Raw genomic sequence first — 16,115 nt, 5'->3', positions numbered from 1 at the left:
TTTACTTACCTGGTGAGTATAAACACCTGGAAGGGAATCAATAAGAAGCAAAATCCATATTCAGTACATTTTATGTTATTATTGTTAAACCATCAATAAATCATTTAAATCAGTAGCTGCTGCTATATATCTATATATATATATATATTGGTACTTTTCCAAACAACAAAATAGTGTGTGTCAGGGCAGTGGTTCCCAACCTATTTTCCTTGAAGCCCCCCAACTTGTATCTAAGAAAAGCTGAGCCCCCCCCCTCTCCGACGTCATCACTTTAAAAAAAAAAAAATCCTCTGTTTGAATAAAGTGATATTAAATTAAATAGTATTTTTTTATTAAATCAACTTTCTTTAAAGAATATAACTCGTCAGTTTCGTCAACATAAATAAAGTAATGACGTCTTGATGGATTCGCCAAGCGAATGTAGATACATAATATGATAATCTTTTTGGTAACGACTTAATTAATTTACTATAATAGCGTTAGAGCCCAAATAGCGTTTTGGTTAGTGTGGTTAAATAAATGTAATTTTTTCAAAAGTGTGGGCCTCCCTTTGTGTGCGTCAAGTGGGAGAGCAAATCTTTGACCACAGTTAAAATGTTGTTTTTGAAAGGCTAAACGCCAACAAATATGGATTTAATATTCAGTTCGATTCGCTACTAAGAATAAAAAAATACATATCTTTTTAAATAGTTTTATAACTGACTTCTGTATAAATTATCCAGTAAGTGTGTTATTAGGATTTTAGTTATACATGAGCAAATCTACTCATAGACAACACCCCAGGTTGGGAACCACTGTGTTAGGGGATAACGGTTAAAACTGGAAAGGTAAACAGGACAAGACATACAGTACAGCTGAGTTCACACTGTTTCCATGCAGAAATGTAAACTCTATAATAGCCATGTAATGACATTAGTGTCACTAATGTCTTTACTGTATTCACTAGACTAAAGACTTTAGTCTTTTATGAATGTGCACACACAACAATAATAATCAGGCTATAATTACTACTCGGGCAGAGCAGTCGAACAAACGGTGCCACAACAAAAAATATCAGTTAATTACAGACTGGGTAATTACAACACAGCTCACAAACCAAACAAAGCTGTGCCACTGTGTATTACTGAGGGGCACGCGTTTCAAACACTTCCCACAAACGCCATGAAAAATTCATATGTGTGATGTAATACATTTATACTCATCCATATGATCTTATTATTTCAATACATCGGACTGCAGCCTTTACTTGACTGTACAGCCAGCTATAGTAACACATGCATGTGTAACGCAGACATCCCTTGCAAAGCGTCTTAATAATATGAGCTACAGTGGATTATAGCCTGTAGCAAACCACGCAGTCCGCACAGTTTATGAAATGACATCCCCACAGGAGTCAAGAGGAGACGAGCGATTAAGCTTCAGCAAGGAACCTCTTCACCGCTTAGTCTTTAGTTGAGATCTCAGTGTTAGATAAACACTTGAGGTGTTGAACTTAATAGAAAATTACCTGAATTTTGTTGCATGAAATGAATTATCAAAACAAGGCTCTTCACCTTCATTTTCTTCAGCACATTTAGAGCTCCTCATCACAAGTGGAAACCATTTTGAGCTTCACACTAACAGAATTATACTCATTTTTTATCTTCTTAAGTAAATGTTGCTAATGTTTGTTTTAACTCAAACTGAGTTATCTCACTTTCTACACAGAGAAAGACACAACAATACCACAACATATAGAGCAATGAAGGGGAAGTGGAAGTGAATGAGTACTGTACCTTTTTTACCTGTAAGGAACACACACCTGACAAAAAGCTATCTTCACATCCAGGATTGGTTGGCTGCAGTTATATAAGAAATGTCTGCTCATAAATACCTGAAAGACACAAACAGAGGACAGACAGAGACAAGGAGGGAGTGAGTAACAGGAACAGGTTGGTTGATACACAGCTACAGTATTTTCTGGTCCTTTGAGAGTCACAGAAACAAAATCGGAAAATCAAAATGTTCGTTTTCTTGACCTGCATTCATCTGCTATGTTAACATATTTGAAAGTCACTAGCTTTTTTGGTGAAGGTAACATTTCAGTTTTATAGTATTGAAAGTAATAAGTGGTCTGTGGACTAAACGTATCATAAAACCGTGTTGGATAAAGACGTGAAATGTGTTACTTATAGTTAATAGACATACGAATCAGCTTCATTTTGATGCAAGATTTGAAAGTGATAAGTGATGGTAGCTGGCTAACATAATTCCATCACACGTTGGCACACGTGTTCATTAATGTAACTGTTACTGTATATTTTGTTGGGATATTTTGAGCGATTAAAAACTATTTTGAAAGATTAAAAACAATGTTTATATTGTTTGTTAATTATTATTATTTTGAATGGTCAATGGCAAAAGTAATCAGACACTTACTGAAGAATTGCTTAAGTGTTGTTTGGTTTTTATAAATGGGTAGATATTCTATTAAATATTCATGTTTTCTGGTTCTTGTTTGAATGAAATGTTCAAATTGTTTCGATTGGTTGCTTTATCTTTTGTAACTATAGCATTTTAACATTGTGCACAACCTGACTTTAATGTTGAATACAAAACATGTATATAGATTAAAACATATTTATTTATAACTGAGACCTTCTGGATTTATCCTGAGTCACTTGCAGCGCTACGTATAATAGAGCAGTTTTATTAACATGTGCACAGTGATGGAGTAGCTGTTTAGGCCCTTGTACCACCATCTTTCCCTGGTGTGGGATTGAATTCACTGCCCCATCATTCTCAATAAAAGTGAGAAAAACAACAAGTCACCACTACCTGCTCCTCTATAGCTACACAAGAATAGACCAATATAATCGATTCTTCATCAGAGAACAATACAGCATGGTTACATTGACCGAATGTCTTTGTGTTTCAAGATGCTGGTGTGACTTGGGTTGAAAAAAAAACTGAATATAGCTGCTGCTGCTGCTGCTGCTGCTATCGAGGAGTGAAAGACAATATGCTGATGTTTGTTGATGACTTCCTGGCAAGCTGAAGCCGAATATTTCTCCTCCTCGTACTCCCCGTACTTTATCTGCAGTAAGGCTGATATCATAACATCATTTTTAGGCCTGATTGTATTAGCACCCTTTTTGCATTCTTACAAAAGTTAGGTGAGAAGATTGACACCACTCTCACGTTTGTCTGTCTGGAAATGGGGAAACCGCTAGCCTGGCTCTGTCCAAAGGTAACAAAATCCGCCTACTATAGTGCCTGTAAAGCTATCCAATTAACACTATATATTGTGTTTGTTTAATTCATACAAAAACGACACGTAAAAACGACATGTTGTGGTTTTACACACGGTTATGTGTCGGAAAAAACTGAACGATGCATCCCTTTGAAAGTGTACATACATGTCCTCAGTGTCTATTGATTATTCATATATATATATATATATATATATATAAAAATAGTTCAGTCAACAGCCAAAATAATAAACATTTCTTCCGTCGTCCTCTTTAACATTGTGTGAATTTATCCACACTCACATATCATCACTTTTAACACTAAACTCATTAACCTCTTCAACCTTTAGGGGGGTCTATGAGTTATGAGTTTATGCAACGTGTTCTCATCCCAACTCGTCACATACCGCCGCTTTGTCTCGCCACTTGGCGTCACTTTATTTTTGGCATCAAAACCACTATAGTTAGAGTTATGAAAGAACTACATGGTTGGGCTTAAAACTACTATGTTAGTATAGTGAAAATGACACTTTAACATGGGACACAAACAGCGGTCTCATGGATGAAAGACTTGTTTGTCGGAACCATCCACCTCCCCTTCCAACCACACTCCCGACGTACTTTCTCGGAGCGTTTACTGTTGCCGCGGATGGGTTTACATTACGGACTGCCTAGTGCATTTCATGCTGGCGCTAAAGGGTGCCTTGTGCGGCGGTACAGAACGCAGACAGCCGTGACAAAGCCTCAGTATTTGACACCCTGGGAATGAGAACGGGCTGGTTTATTTAGGCACTGAGGAGATAATGCATGCAGTTTCACAGGGTTATATTTAATACTGCTATCATACACAAAGCAAACTTTTAAAAAGCTTGTACCATCAGGCGTGGAATTTGCATAAAAGTAAGTAAGTTTTGGAAAAGCTGGGAGGCTACATTGGTTTAAATGTAGATTCACACAATTTTCTGGAGCTTTTTTGTTGGCAGACCAGTTGAAAAGATTGGAGGAATAAAGAGGAGAGGAAGCTCTGAGGGACAGTGGCTCCCACATTAAGCATGGGAGCTAGACAGGCTGCAGCTATCGCCCACAATGACTCCGGCTCCAAGGCTTTTTCCAGGTAATGAAGCCCCCAGTGTGCTGATGATCATATATTCTGAATAAATTGAAATGTGATGTTAATGTTGGCATTGAAAATAATAGAAAAGCGTTTTTTTTTTGCTGGCCTATAGCGAGAATGGTTGTGTGGTCATAAAACAGCGACAAATGTTCCCAAAATGGTTTGGCGTCTCTCACAAGATCTAGAATAGCAGTTGAAAGGATGTGGCTTTGCAATTTTGCACTCAGAAGGTAAATTTAGGACGTTTAAGACACAAATGTATCACTTAGCTCTGCCAGTCCTCTAATACTGTCAAGGCTTTAGTGTTTCTGCTAAATCCAAAGGGAGCAGGGCGGCGTTCAAAAAGAGATGTGGGACACAAAGGCGTGAGATTTCCAGTTTGGCCTATTTAGGCCGACCTTTTACTTTATACTTTTGCAGTGTCAAAGTACAAAGTGATGGCTGACAGTACTGTCTGCGTTTCACCATTGGGTGTGCTGCGTTTGTATGAGCCATATGCCAAGCAATTTGAAGACTGACTGGTTCACTATACTGCCTGTATTACTAGAAGAACTAATCATACAGCGACTGATATGAGACTAAATGGGAAGCAGAACAGAATAAAAAGATGAGCGGGAGAAATAATGCACAGGGAAGGGTATACAATACAGTTATGAGGAGAGACGTTTTTTTGATGTGATTTTTGTGCGTCCACACATCAGTTGCAATCCCTCAAACCACTGTTGTAATTTCACATCACGGCTGTGTGTTTGACATGACAAACATCGCTGCCACCACATTAACCAGCACAGTATTTGCTATTAATCTAACTGGTCAACATCTGAAATAAGCCCCGCTACCTAGCGAGCTACATCTGTGCCGCTTTAATCTTTAACCATCTGTGTACATAACATATTAAACCTCTCACATGGCCAAAATGTTTGTCTTCCAGCAGCATACACTGTAATAATTCAAACATCACTTGGATCATCTCTGAAGATGATATTAGGCTGTGTGGGCGAACGTACGTAGCCTGTAAATTAGCGCTACATTCCTACACTAACACAGGACAGACATATCTGGTTTAGATTGTGGTTTTCTCTTTATTTCACAATATAATCAAATTGTATCACTGTGAAACAACGAAATGAAGAAATATTTTTGCTAACTTGTAACTGAACTGTTCAATAAATGAATGTTTTCTGATAGAAAATATAGATTTTGATATCAAAATCAACAAATTAGCGCTATATGAACCCTGCTTGGTTGTACTCATATACAGTATAATAAAATATAACACTGATTAAAAAGAAATGGCATAATACAACACCCCTTTAGTGCGAAAGAGAAAAACACAGAAGAGGGAAAAAAAGCATAATCATGATAATATTGTGCTTATATATGAATTTCAGTCTTTTTTATCTCTTTCATATTCACTAATACCTGGTGGATTATTTTACGATGTGATATGTTTGACCAGAAAATATGGAGCAGAATCATAAAACCATCTTAACTGGATAATGACTATAAACAATTTACTAGGGAGCTGTCACTTTTTGGAAAATTTACACAGCTTAACAATAATGAGTTAGGAAGCGGCTGACTGTCATGAAAGAGACAAATTGATTTGTGTAATTATCGAGAACATTTAATCACGAAGATGTGACAGAGATGACAAATCAATTGCAGCTTTTTATTTTATTCCCTTTGCGAAGCCGGCAGCAGATTGTCTACTTGTCTGTGTAACACTCTGACCAGATTCTGCTGATAGTGGTCATCGTGGTTGAACTGCTGCTCTGGTTGCAGCAAATACTACACTCAGCACCAGTCCTTAAAATGCCCATTTATCATTGTGACTACAATATGTCTCATCAGTACAAGCGAATGCCAGGTGATTGAGAGGTTTTTCTACTCCAGCTTATTCTAAGCGGGTGGTACGAGAAAGTTGGGAGTTAAAGATTAAAGATTAAAGATTATAATGAAACATAATTCATTTCCAATAAACTTAACAAAAACGACTCCACAGGTCTTGTCAGTGCTACATTGTTTGTTTGGAATCTCTCTAAGAAACCAGCTGTGTATTGTTTTAAGAGCTCAGTTGGAACCAATACTACAATACTTTTGTGGATACCTTACATTAGGATGGTAATGAGTATAAACCAGAGACTGTTAAGAAGTGGACGTAGTCACCGTGACGTCACCCATTGGTTTTTGGATTGCTGTTTTGAAGCCTCGAGTTCAGCATTTTCGCCGTCACCATCTTGTTTTTTTGCAACCAGAAGTGACACGAGAGAGTGGAGCTAAGTACAACCGAACGCTGAATAATACATTTTTACCAAAAAGATTATATATACTCATGAACTGAAAACATACTGTGAAAGGTTTAAAGTTCTAAGACAAAAACAAGGACAACTCTCAGACCGGACAACGCTGTGGTAGCGACCTGTCAATCACAAGGTAGCCATGCCCTAAAGCATCCCCTGCTTTATGGTCTATTTGACTCTAAATGGGACCATAATTTACTAAATGAACATCATGCTGTATTGAAGAAGACTTGAAACTAGCGATTGAGACCATAAACTCATGTTTACAATGTTTACTGAGGTAATAAATCAAGTGAGTAGTAGGCTCATTTCTCATAGACTTCTATACAATCAGACTTCTTTTTGCAACCAGAGGAGTCTCCCCCTGCTGGCTGTTAGAGAGAATGCAAGTTTAAGGTACCCTTTTCTGTTTTTTGCAAAAATCTTTTCTTTTTATTTAACAAAAGCAGGCAAATTTTCAACTCTTAGTTGGCATTCAAATATAGTATTGAATTTCTGTATTGAGCCTTGAAAGTTAAAAAAGAAAGAAGGATGACACGTCGGCTTGCTCTTCAGTGGGGAAAAAGAGAGAAGAAAAGAAAAGAGAAAAGAGAATCAGGGATACTGGTATTAAATAACTTTTGCGCATAAATCACAATTTATTAAAAGTTTTCCCTTCGGTATACTGCTCTTGAGGCTCGCTCAGGAGCGTTGCTTAGTGTTGCATCAGAGTTTGAAAGCAACAGTGCTTCTGCAGGATGTAAAGGAGTTCTGGATTCAGTCACGGCAGTATAGATTGTTTAAAATTGCCAATTTGTAGCAGTCAGACAGGATGTTAGTGCTGAGATTTCCTTCTTCTGGAAGTGACTGTTTGTGTCTGTTGAATTTACCAGACTGTGATCACAAATTCAAAACTGTCTAAGAGACAACTCGAAGCTTCATCATTGTCTCAGGGACACATTCAGACAAAAATTGTATTACACAATTACAAAAGGCAGGGTCTGTTACACTGATGAGACAACCAGTATTAAGAAAAAACTACAGAAACTCAAGAATGAAACAGAAAGAGACGAGAGAGGAGGTTTTAATTATCTTGAATGGGCTAATGCATATCACTGATACAGCAGACCATTAATCTCCAGTGCTGCATGGCCTTGCTGATGCTGAATTGTGCTAGTGTGTGTGTGTGTGTGTGTGTGTGTGTGCTCTGCAGTTGTGGCTGGTCCTCTGTATTTGGATCCTGGGCATTCTGTTACATCCGCCCTCATGGGCACAACACTGCCTCAGGCAAACCAATGATCACTCTGCATACTGTGTCCCGTTGTACAGCAGCAGCTCTTAATCCCAGCACGATCTACCGTAGGACACTTTTAGTTTTCTGTTTCACCTGCTAGTTTACGGCACACGCCTGGCAACCGAGGTGCATACCAGCCTCTGATTGGACGGCGGGAGGACCGGGATTGAGAGCCATTACTATCAGAAAATGTGATGATGGTGCGATCCAATGTGATTAAACTGTTAATGGACTGTTTTCCCAAATGTCTTGCAGTTTATACTGCTTCTACACAGTCACACCCGATAAATAGCTTATATTAGCTGGTTTTGTTGTGTTACCAAATAGTTTATATAGCTCCTATTAAATTAGCTGTATTGATTTCATTATTGTTAATAAAGGATTTTATCGGGGCTGTCCTCAACCAAAGAAATTCTTAATCAACAGATTTGTAAAACTGAGTTTCTCCACAAAGAATCATAAAAAAACACCACTTTAAATCTTGTGTTTACCAGAGATGTGCTCATACATTTTTTGGTAATAAGTTATTCAGCATGATAAAGCATAAAAAATGACTGATCTTAGACCAAAATGACCAATTAGTTGACTAATCGAGTGGGAGAGTGGGAAGCCGAAGAATTTAGAAGGTCAGAAGGGTAAATAATAAATAAGCCAACAAGAAAGTAGAAAAGATGATTGTAAAAATTTAAGTTTATTATTATTATAAAGTGTTTAAAGCCCTAAATTGTATTTATTTAATTAGTAACCACATGGTGGCCTTGCAGAAGTGATGCCAGCAGTTAGTTGGCACTACTGTTGTTCCTTACATCGAGTGGGAGGTATCGCTGCTGTCAGAAATTCCCAATATCTCTGTCTCTGAGGCTGACATGAACGGTTTCATCCATTCACCCTTGTAATTACGGTCTGAGCGATGGCGATGGCGATGGTGATGAACGCAGCATTATCAAAAAGAGGCCAAAAGATAAAGAAAATCATCAGGCAAAGGTGAGCATGCTTATATTTAGACACTGGACATTTTTGACTTGTCAAACACAGGTGTTACTAATAACTTTAACAATGGCTGCATTCCATTTAGGTGTGCCAGAAACAGGGGTCTGCCATAGCCCCTTTTCATAGCAGACATTTTGAATTATAGCAGGTTAAGCACAATTAATTAATGACATTTAAGAGCTCTAGAAAGACCTGCCAGTTCTCATTCCCAGGCTGTCATATACAGACGCTTTGTCATGGCCAATATTAAACGCTCAGGGAAAGTGCTGTGGTGGCATAGTTTAAAGAGCGAGAAGACACAGCCAGGGCGGGAGGGACGGAGGGAGGGCAGGTGGATGGGACCAACAAACACAAGGCTGTCATCCAGGAAACCGCTGTTTGTGTCCCGTGCTTTACGTTTCACTTTCACGTTACAATGAGTCCCGCGGTCGCAACGTTCATTTTCATTTTTACTGCACAAACGTAGCAAGCCCAACCATGTTGTTCTTTCCTAAACCTAACTATAGTGCTTAGATAGATAGATGCCAAAACCTAAAGTGACACCAAGGGGTGTGACAGTATGTGACGAGTTGGCAAGACATAACACTGAGTCTATTGTGGGTCTTATTGTGCATGCATAGAATGGAGCTAACATCAATGTTAAAAGTTACACCTATGACATTTCTGTGATGATTAAAATGCTGTTGGTGATGAAACAGAACACGCCTCAAGGACAACTCAGCTATCTCCATCCCTTGAATGATCACACGTTTCCTCCTAAATATGACATTACACACCAGCAGTGGTTTCATTATGAAGCCATATACCTGATGAACCAAGTTAGATCCACCACAACATGATCAGAAGCATCAGACCCTACAATAATATACAAACACCCCATATGAAGATTTTACTATTCTAGGCGCAAAGTCGTGGTTTTGTGAGTGTGATCAGCGCTAACACTATGACATCAGACAAAAATAAGACTGATATGTTATATGGACTGTTGCTAATGATGAAACTAATGTTTATTATCCAATCTACTTTCGACAAAGGTGAGATGTTTTTCAGCTTTGGCGCAGCAGGTGTACAGTATGGGTCCATACATCTGATTTAGAGCTTTTCTTAGTGGAAAGGTTAAAAACCTAGTCACTATTATTATTGAAGGACAGGATATGAGATATTTCCCATGTGTCATGAGAGTCCATTTCATTACTTGATGGAGAAGTGCAGCCAGGGGACATGTCAATAACCAATGGCTACTGTCCAATGTCTCTTGACTGAAAGGTGTGTTTGACTAGAATTTAATTTCATAGAAACGTCGGTAGTGAAGCATCTCAAAAATAAACATTTTACATGGATTGATGAAAAAAAGAAAAAGAATATGTTGTGCTACAGCAGCAGGTGTATGAAATATACACCAGTGAGGTGCATCCACTATCATCCACTGTGCTTACAGTATGCATTTTACTGACTGCTCCTGACTCAGCGTATAGCCCACAGTATCACATACAGGAAGACATGTCAGCCACATAAGTTGAGTTATAGACAATGTTTTATGTCTGCATTAAATAGGCTGATAGACTGCTATAGCACCAGAGGGCTACTGATAAAACACAGTGTGCCTGACACACCAGTGTTATTGTTTCCTGTCGTATCCATCTTTGTTTCCTCTCCTCTCACCACTCTCCGGGCTTATACACATTCTGTGAACGTCACAACAACGTCCTCCGTCTATGTCTTCATTCTTCCCTCCATCCTCGACCCTGACGAGAGCCTGCGTTCTCCCCTTTTCCTGCCTCCTCTTTTGTCCCTCCCTCGCTCCCACCATTCCTGCTCCCAGGCTCCCAGCCTCGCTGCAACCGTCTCCCCTCCCCCTCCCTCGCAGCTCCATTGTGAGTGCTTGGTTCAGCAGCCCTCTCTCCTGCAGTATGCAGCCTTGCCTTGCCTCTACTGTGCAGCCCGAGCCAAACGCAGCACAGCCTCCCATTTGGGCTCAGGGGAGGGGAAAGGGAAGCACTTCAAACTGCAGATATACAGCCAGGAAAACAACACAGCACCGACTCATCTAGCGGCTGTGGGAATCCGAAATGCTCACTGACATCTCATTGATTTGGTTTCTTTACAGCTGAGATCCTCTCCGTCTGTGCTCTCGTCTGTCGTCTCACTCACACCCCCCCCCACCCCGATTCTCTTTAAGTAAACAACAGACATGTTAGCTGAAAAACTGCTTACGCTGCGATTTTCTGATGAGCCGCATGGTAGCAACATGCACAGCTTTGGCAGGTGCATGAGCACATTCATTCATCTGATTTACAGCTTTTCCTACAGAATCTGAAACACATTCGGTAGAGGAAGAAGATCTGAAACCACCGTGTCTTCTGTTAAAACAACCACCTGAATATTCATCTAGAACACATAACATGATAGAATTCACCTGACATGATCACGGAGCTATCCTGATGCCATGGTTACAGTAGATAATGCTTTCTAAAATAGATCACTGCTGCAAAGGTATGTCTACTCTCTCAACAGAGTTTACCACACCTTGTACTTTATGTTGTCATATTCCTAAATCCCTCATATGTGCATCCTAATAACAAATTGGATTTCTTCATTATATTTAGCCCATATATTTAGCAGTCAACACCGATATTTAATGAGAGTTTGGTGATATGCGGAAGGTTTTCAGTTTTGTATATTTAGTCTGGATTTAATGCCACCCTCTAAAATTCCTTTGATGGCCTCTGAGTTGCAACAATGTCCGGCCCTTTAGTGACTCTTTAGTCTCTTTACAGATGTGCTGCAAAGAGATTGGGACTAAATCTAACACAGTTTAAAGTCATGCACTTGCAGCTATCTGCAAAAAGCAAATAAAAGCTGCACATTTTTGTCAGATCAAATCCAATTATATAACTGTGCATCTCGCTCTGCGGGCACATTTCCCTGTTTGTCTGTATTGGTAAGCAATGCTGCAGCCTGGGGGGAATCAACTTTCATGCAGCAACAAATTTCATTTCATTTATAAGAATAAGACTGTAGTAGTATCACTGGAAGAGTTTCCCACACACAGCTTTCAGTTCAGATCTAAATATGGTCAGACAAAACAGTACAGTAATAATAATTATGTGTAATTAAATGCCAGCAGTTATGATCATAAAAGCATTAAAATTGACACCAGGCAGGGTAGATAAAACTGTTAAACATTTTAATGTGATGCTGGATGACTTTTCTCTTCATCCTAACATACATTTATTTCTCTCATACAACCTCATTCTTATCCAAATGAGTTGTGTATCTTCTTGTTTGGTTATGTACCAGGAGACAACTGTTGAAATGAACATTACTACATGGAGGGATGGATTATTAAGACCACGGTAATACACAGCCAGGAACAATACTCAGCCGGGGGTCATTGGGTGATGATAGACTATGCCAGCGTTGCTCAGTAATCCATCCTCTTTTAATGACGGCTTTGACCTTCCATATAATCATGAGAACTGTGGCAGAACGGCCCCCAAAAGACTGATGAGGATATTCAAGTAATTGATGGTCAGCAAGAATTGTTTGGGAAAAAGTCATGAACTTCTCACATTCAGCCTCTATAAACCTTCATAAAGCAACCCTGAACTGGACTGGTATTTAATTATGTGTCATTTGTTTATGTGGTTATGCTCCTCTCCTCTGATAACACTTAATATAGTTCATGCTGTGATGAATGTTTCTAATTCTCCGTATTTCAAATGAAGATGCTGGCCTTTTACGTCTTCTAGTTTGTGCCACAACACCAGAATTTATTCAAATCCTGTAGACCATATTGTGTTTATCCACTTCACTTTAGTTAAAGGTCTTGTTGATAACATTTCTATGTAGACAAATATTTTCTTTTTTAATTAATACATCCACAGAGCTTTTAGAAAGGTACCAAATAAAGTATGGCTTTTTCTGAAAAAAAAATATTATTATTGTGAATTAATCATTTTGAAAAATGTTTTGTTATCTCCGTGGAACATATCTGACATTTGGTTCCCACTTCTAACAAGACTTGAGAGCCAATAGTATAACAATGTTGGTATCATGTGGTATCATGTGCCTGACAACGACTTGTTGTGAAGTAAATGCACTGGAACAGGGGAGGGAGAATGCGACATCTAGTGGCTGAATGTTATCAATATTATCAATAGCATCTTCAACCCATTTATCTCTATCTCCTATCATTTTCTCATTAAATCCACATTCCTTTTAGAGCTGAAACAATTAGTCCATCATGAAAACATTAATAGGCAACAATTCTTTTGATTGATTCATTGTTAAAGTCATTTTTTTTATGTAATAGCGCCCAACATTCCCTGTAATGTCAGCTTCTTAATATGAGGATTTGCTTTTCTCTGTTTACCACCATTGTAAATGGAATATATTTGGACTGTTGGTTGGACAAAACAAAACATTTAAAGATGTACTGTTGGACATGTTTCACTATTTCATGTCAAAAACAGATCAAACAACTAATCAATTAATCAGGAAAATAATTAATAGTTTATATAATGATTAGTTGTTGCTTAGTTGTTTCCTTTGCTGATTAATTGTGCCTGCAATCCCACCATTACCTCATCTGAATACACTGTTACGCAACAAAGGATTAGTATACTGACGCTCCAAAGTCTGCGAAACAAAATGGAATTAAAATGCATCATCTGTACTGCAAGATAACATGAGTCTGCTGTTGGCTATTTCCATTGATGATTCTCCACTGGATGAACAAGCTGCCTACCTAAAAATCAATATCAATGAATATCATTGTGTGTCGACCTGCAGTGGCTACAAATAATACAGATTATTTTATAAACTGAAGTACAGAAGAACAGAAATACCGAAGAACTATTCAAGACACGTGACTTGCCACATAAGCCGATGATGAAGAGGAGGATGAAGAGAAGTGAGGTGAACCCGTTTATCTATTAAATCACTCCCTTCTTCCAGCCACTGCAGAAACACTCATAAAAAAAGCTTTGTTTAATTGTTAAGCGTGTTCCCTGCAGCACTTTCACAAGCATGGGAGCCTGCTCCTGAATAATTCAGCACCCAAGGTCACAGCGCTAAAAAACCTCTCTCTTTTTTCTTTCCTGCACATGGAGAGTTTGTTGTGACTCCTTTTAAACCTTCACTGACTCACTGACGACTCGGCACAACACCGGTAATTAGTCCATGACTGTGGGCATGCACCAAACAAGTACGTTGAAGAATGGGAAATTTAAAAATATAATAAGTCAAATGAACATGTTTTGTGCTCACAAATAATAGATGTGTTCCTTTAACACCTCTGTATACTTGTACCTGGGCAATCAGTACAATATAGGCGAGGCTGTTTTACAGTCAAATCCATGTGCAGAAGAAATTACCTTCCTCTGTGGCTGCATCTCTTTTAATCCAATGCACATCCTAACCCACATTTGGGTAAATAACATCCCATCCCCTCTGCATTATGAGTTCAGTTTTAATGACAAAGCCTCCAGAAAATCACTTCCCTTAATAAATGCACCACAAAACCACCTCTGAGAAAAAAAAAAATACCTATATTATAATCAATAAATCACCATTAATTGAAACTGTTTGCCTCAAGAACTATTTGCATTTTCTAGCACTTATTGAAGGATGGTCCCACGTCCCTGGTGAAGTAGTGGTGGTCTGCATAATGCACAATGTGCGCAGCTGACTTCTGAAGGGGGGAGGAGGGACAAACTCTGCATGTAGGCCTATACAGTATGTAGCCCGGCATGTAAAAAGCCTGGTGTTTTTGAAGAGCATCATCCATTTGCACCACTTCTAATCAAAAATGCATAATGTGCATCACAAACAGTGTTTATTCGCCTTTAAGACTATAGGATGTGGATATACTGGATATATGGCTCACAGAAATAAACAGATTTTTATAAAGTCATACTGAATAACAAAGCCAGGATATCAGCCTGTTATGTGATGTTATTCTCCATTTGCACCACTTCTAATCAAAAATGCATAATGTGCTTCACAACAGTGATTTTTTTATCGCCTTTAAGACTATAGGATGTGGATACTGGATATATGGCTCACAGAAATAAACAGATTTTTAAAGTCATGCTGAATAACATAGACTGGATATCCGCCTGTTATGTGATGTTATTCTGCATGTCCATTTAGGGACAAACTACTGATGTAAGCCTACTGCAGGATGCCTGTATGGATGGAGATGGAGATGGAGATGGAGAGAGGATGGACAATATTATGCCATAATGAAATCCCCCTCACAGAGCTGCTACTTGTTATAAAACAACATCAAGATGGGGTTGATATTTTTTCTCCCATGTACCGAGGATGCATCCAGCTAGTGGACTTCATTAACCTTCCCTTTTGGATCAATATTCATCACTCCTCCACCCTCCAGGCTGCAAGCATCCATCGCATGATCCACATTATAAAACAAACCCATCCCAGTTCTTACCATTCCGTGCCAGCTGATGACGATCCCAGTCCTTTTTCAAAACATCCCGACGAGAAACATTGCGGTGAGCATATAGCTGGAAGGCTGACTTCTTCTTTAAAAAGATGGAAACTCAACAACAACAACAACAACAACAAAAAAAAGAGATGATGAGGAAAGAAAAAAGAAGAAGCCGAGGTGGACGGAACCGAGGTTCTGATGCTGAATCACTCTCCCTCACAGCTCTACCACCTTGCAACCATTGTGCTGCTGCAAGATGCTGGCTGTACCATTGTGGACCAACGAGAGAGAGAGAGAGGAGGAGGAGGAGGAGAGGGAGGGGGTACAGGGAAATATGTTGCCACAGCAACCGAGCTGGAGCACGTCTGACGTCAGAGCCCGAGCAGAGAGAGAGAGAGAGGAAGAGATCACATGGAGGATGTGTCTCAGGGTGGGAGGGGGTGTGTAGCAGCATCTCTCTCTCTCTCTCTCTCTCTCTCTCTCTCTCTCTCTGTGTGATGATGATCCCACCATGAGAACAGAGCTGTTATTGGTCAGGTTTTGTCTCACTAAGCTGCCCACATCTCACATCTCTCATCAGCATCAACTCATTTTTAGTCAACAGTGTGGATGTTTCTTAGCAAAAAAATAAAGACAATACTGAAAACAAGAAGAGGATATAAAACTAATTATAATAATAATAATAATAATTATAATAATAATAATAATAATAATAATAATAATAATAATAATAATTGGGCTTTTTGTG

General features: G+C 38.9%; 1 protein-coding gene across 7 annotated transcripts in view; it reads right to left on the bottom strand.

Moving 5' to 3' along the window:
• mapk10 (mitogen-activated protein kinase 10) overlaps positions 1–15,688 on the bottom strand; it is a 40,053-nt gene extending 24,365 nt beyond the window's left edge. For 3 of the 7 annotated variants that reach the window (XM_037752775.1, XM_037752776.1, XM_037752777.1), the window contains exons 1-2: positions 15,368–15,687; positions 1,802–1,873 (exon numbers count right to left, since the gene is read on the bottom strand). In XM_037752775.1, coding sequence (XP_037608703.1) covers positions 1,802–1,873; positions 15,368–15,370 — 75 coding nt within the window. In that variant the 5' untranslated portion in view covers positions 15,371–15,687. Of the gene's footprint in view, positions 1–1,775; positions 1,874–15,367 lie in introns of all 7 variants that reach the window. The other 4 variants (XM_037752771.1, XM_037752773.1, XM_037752774.1 and 1 more) reach the window with 4 other exon arrangements.
• Positions 15,689–16,115: the final 427 nt, after the last annotated feature.

This window comes from Sebastes umbrosus, chromosome 19, assembly GCF_015220745.1.
Source record: "Sebastes umbrosus isolate fSebUmb1 chromosome 19, fSebUmb1.pri, whole genome shotgun sequence".
NCBI lineage: Eukaryota > Metazoa > Chordata > Actinopteri > Perciformes > Sebastidae > Sebastes > Sebastes umbrosus.
The sequence above is the reverse complement of the archived record's forward strand: the minus strand, read 5'-3'. Positions and strand labels throughout refer to the sequence as shown.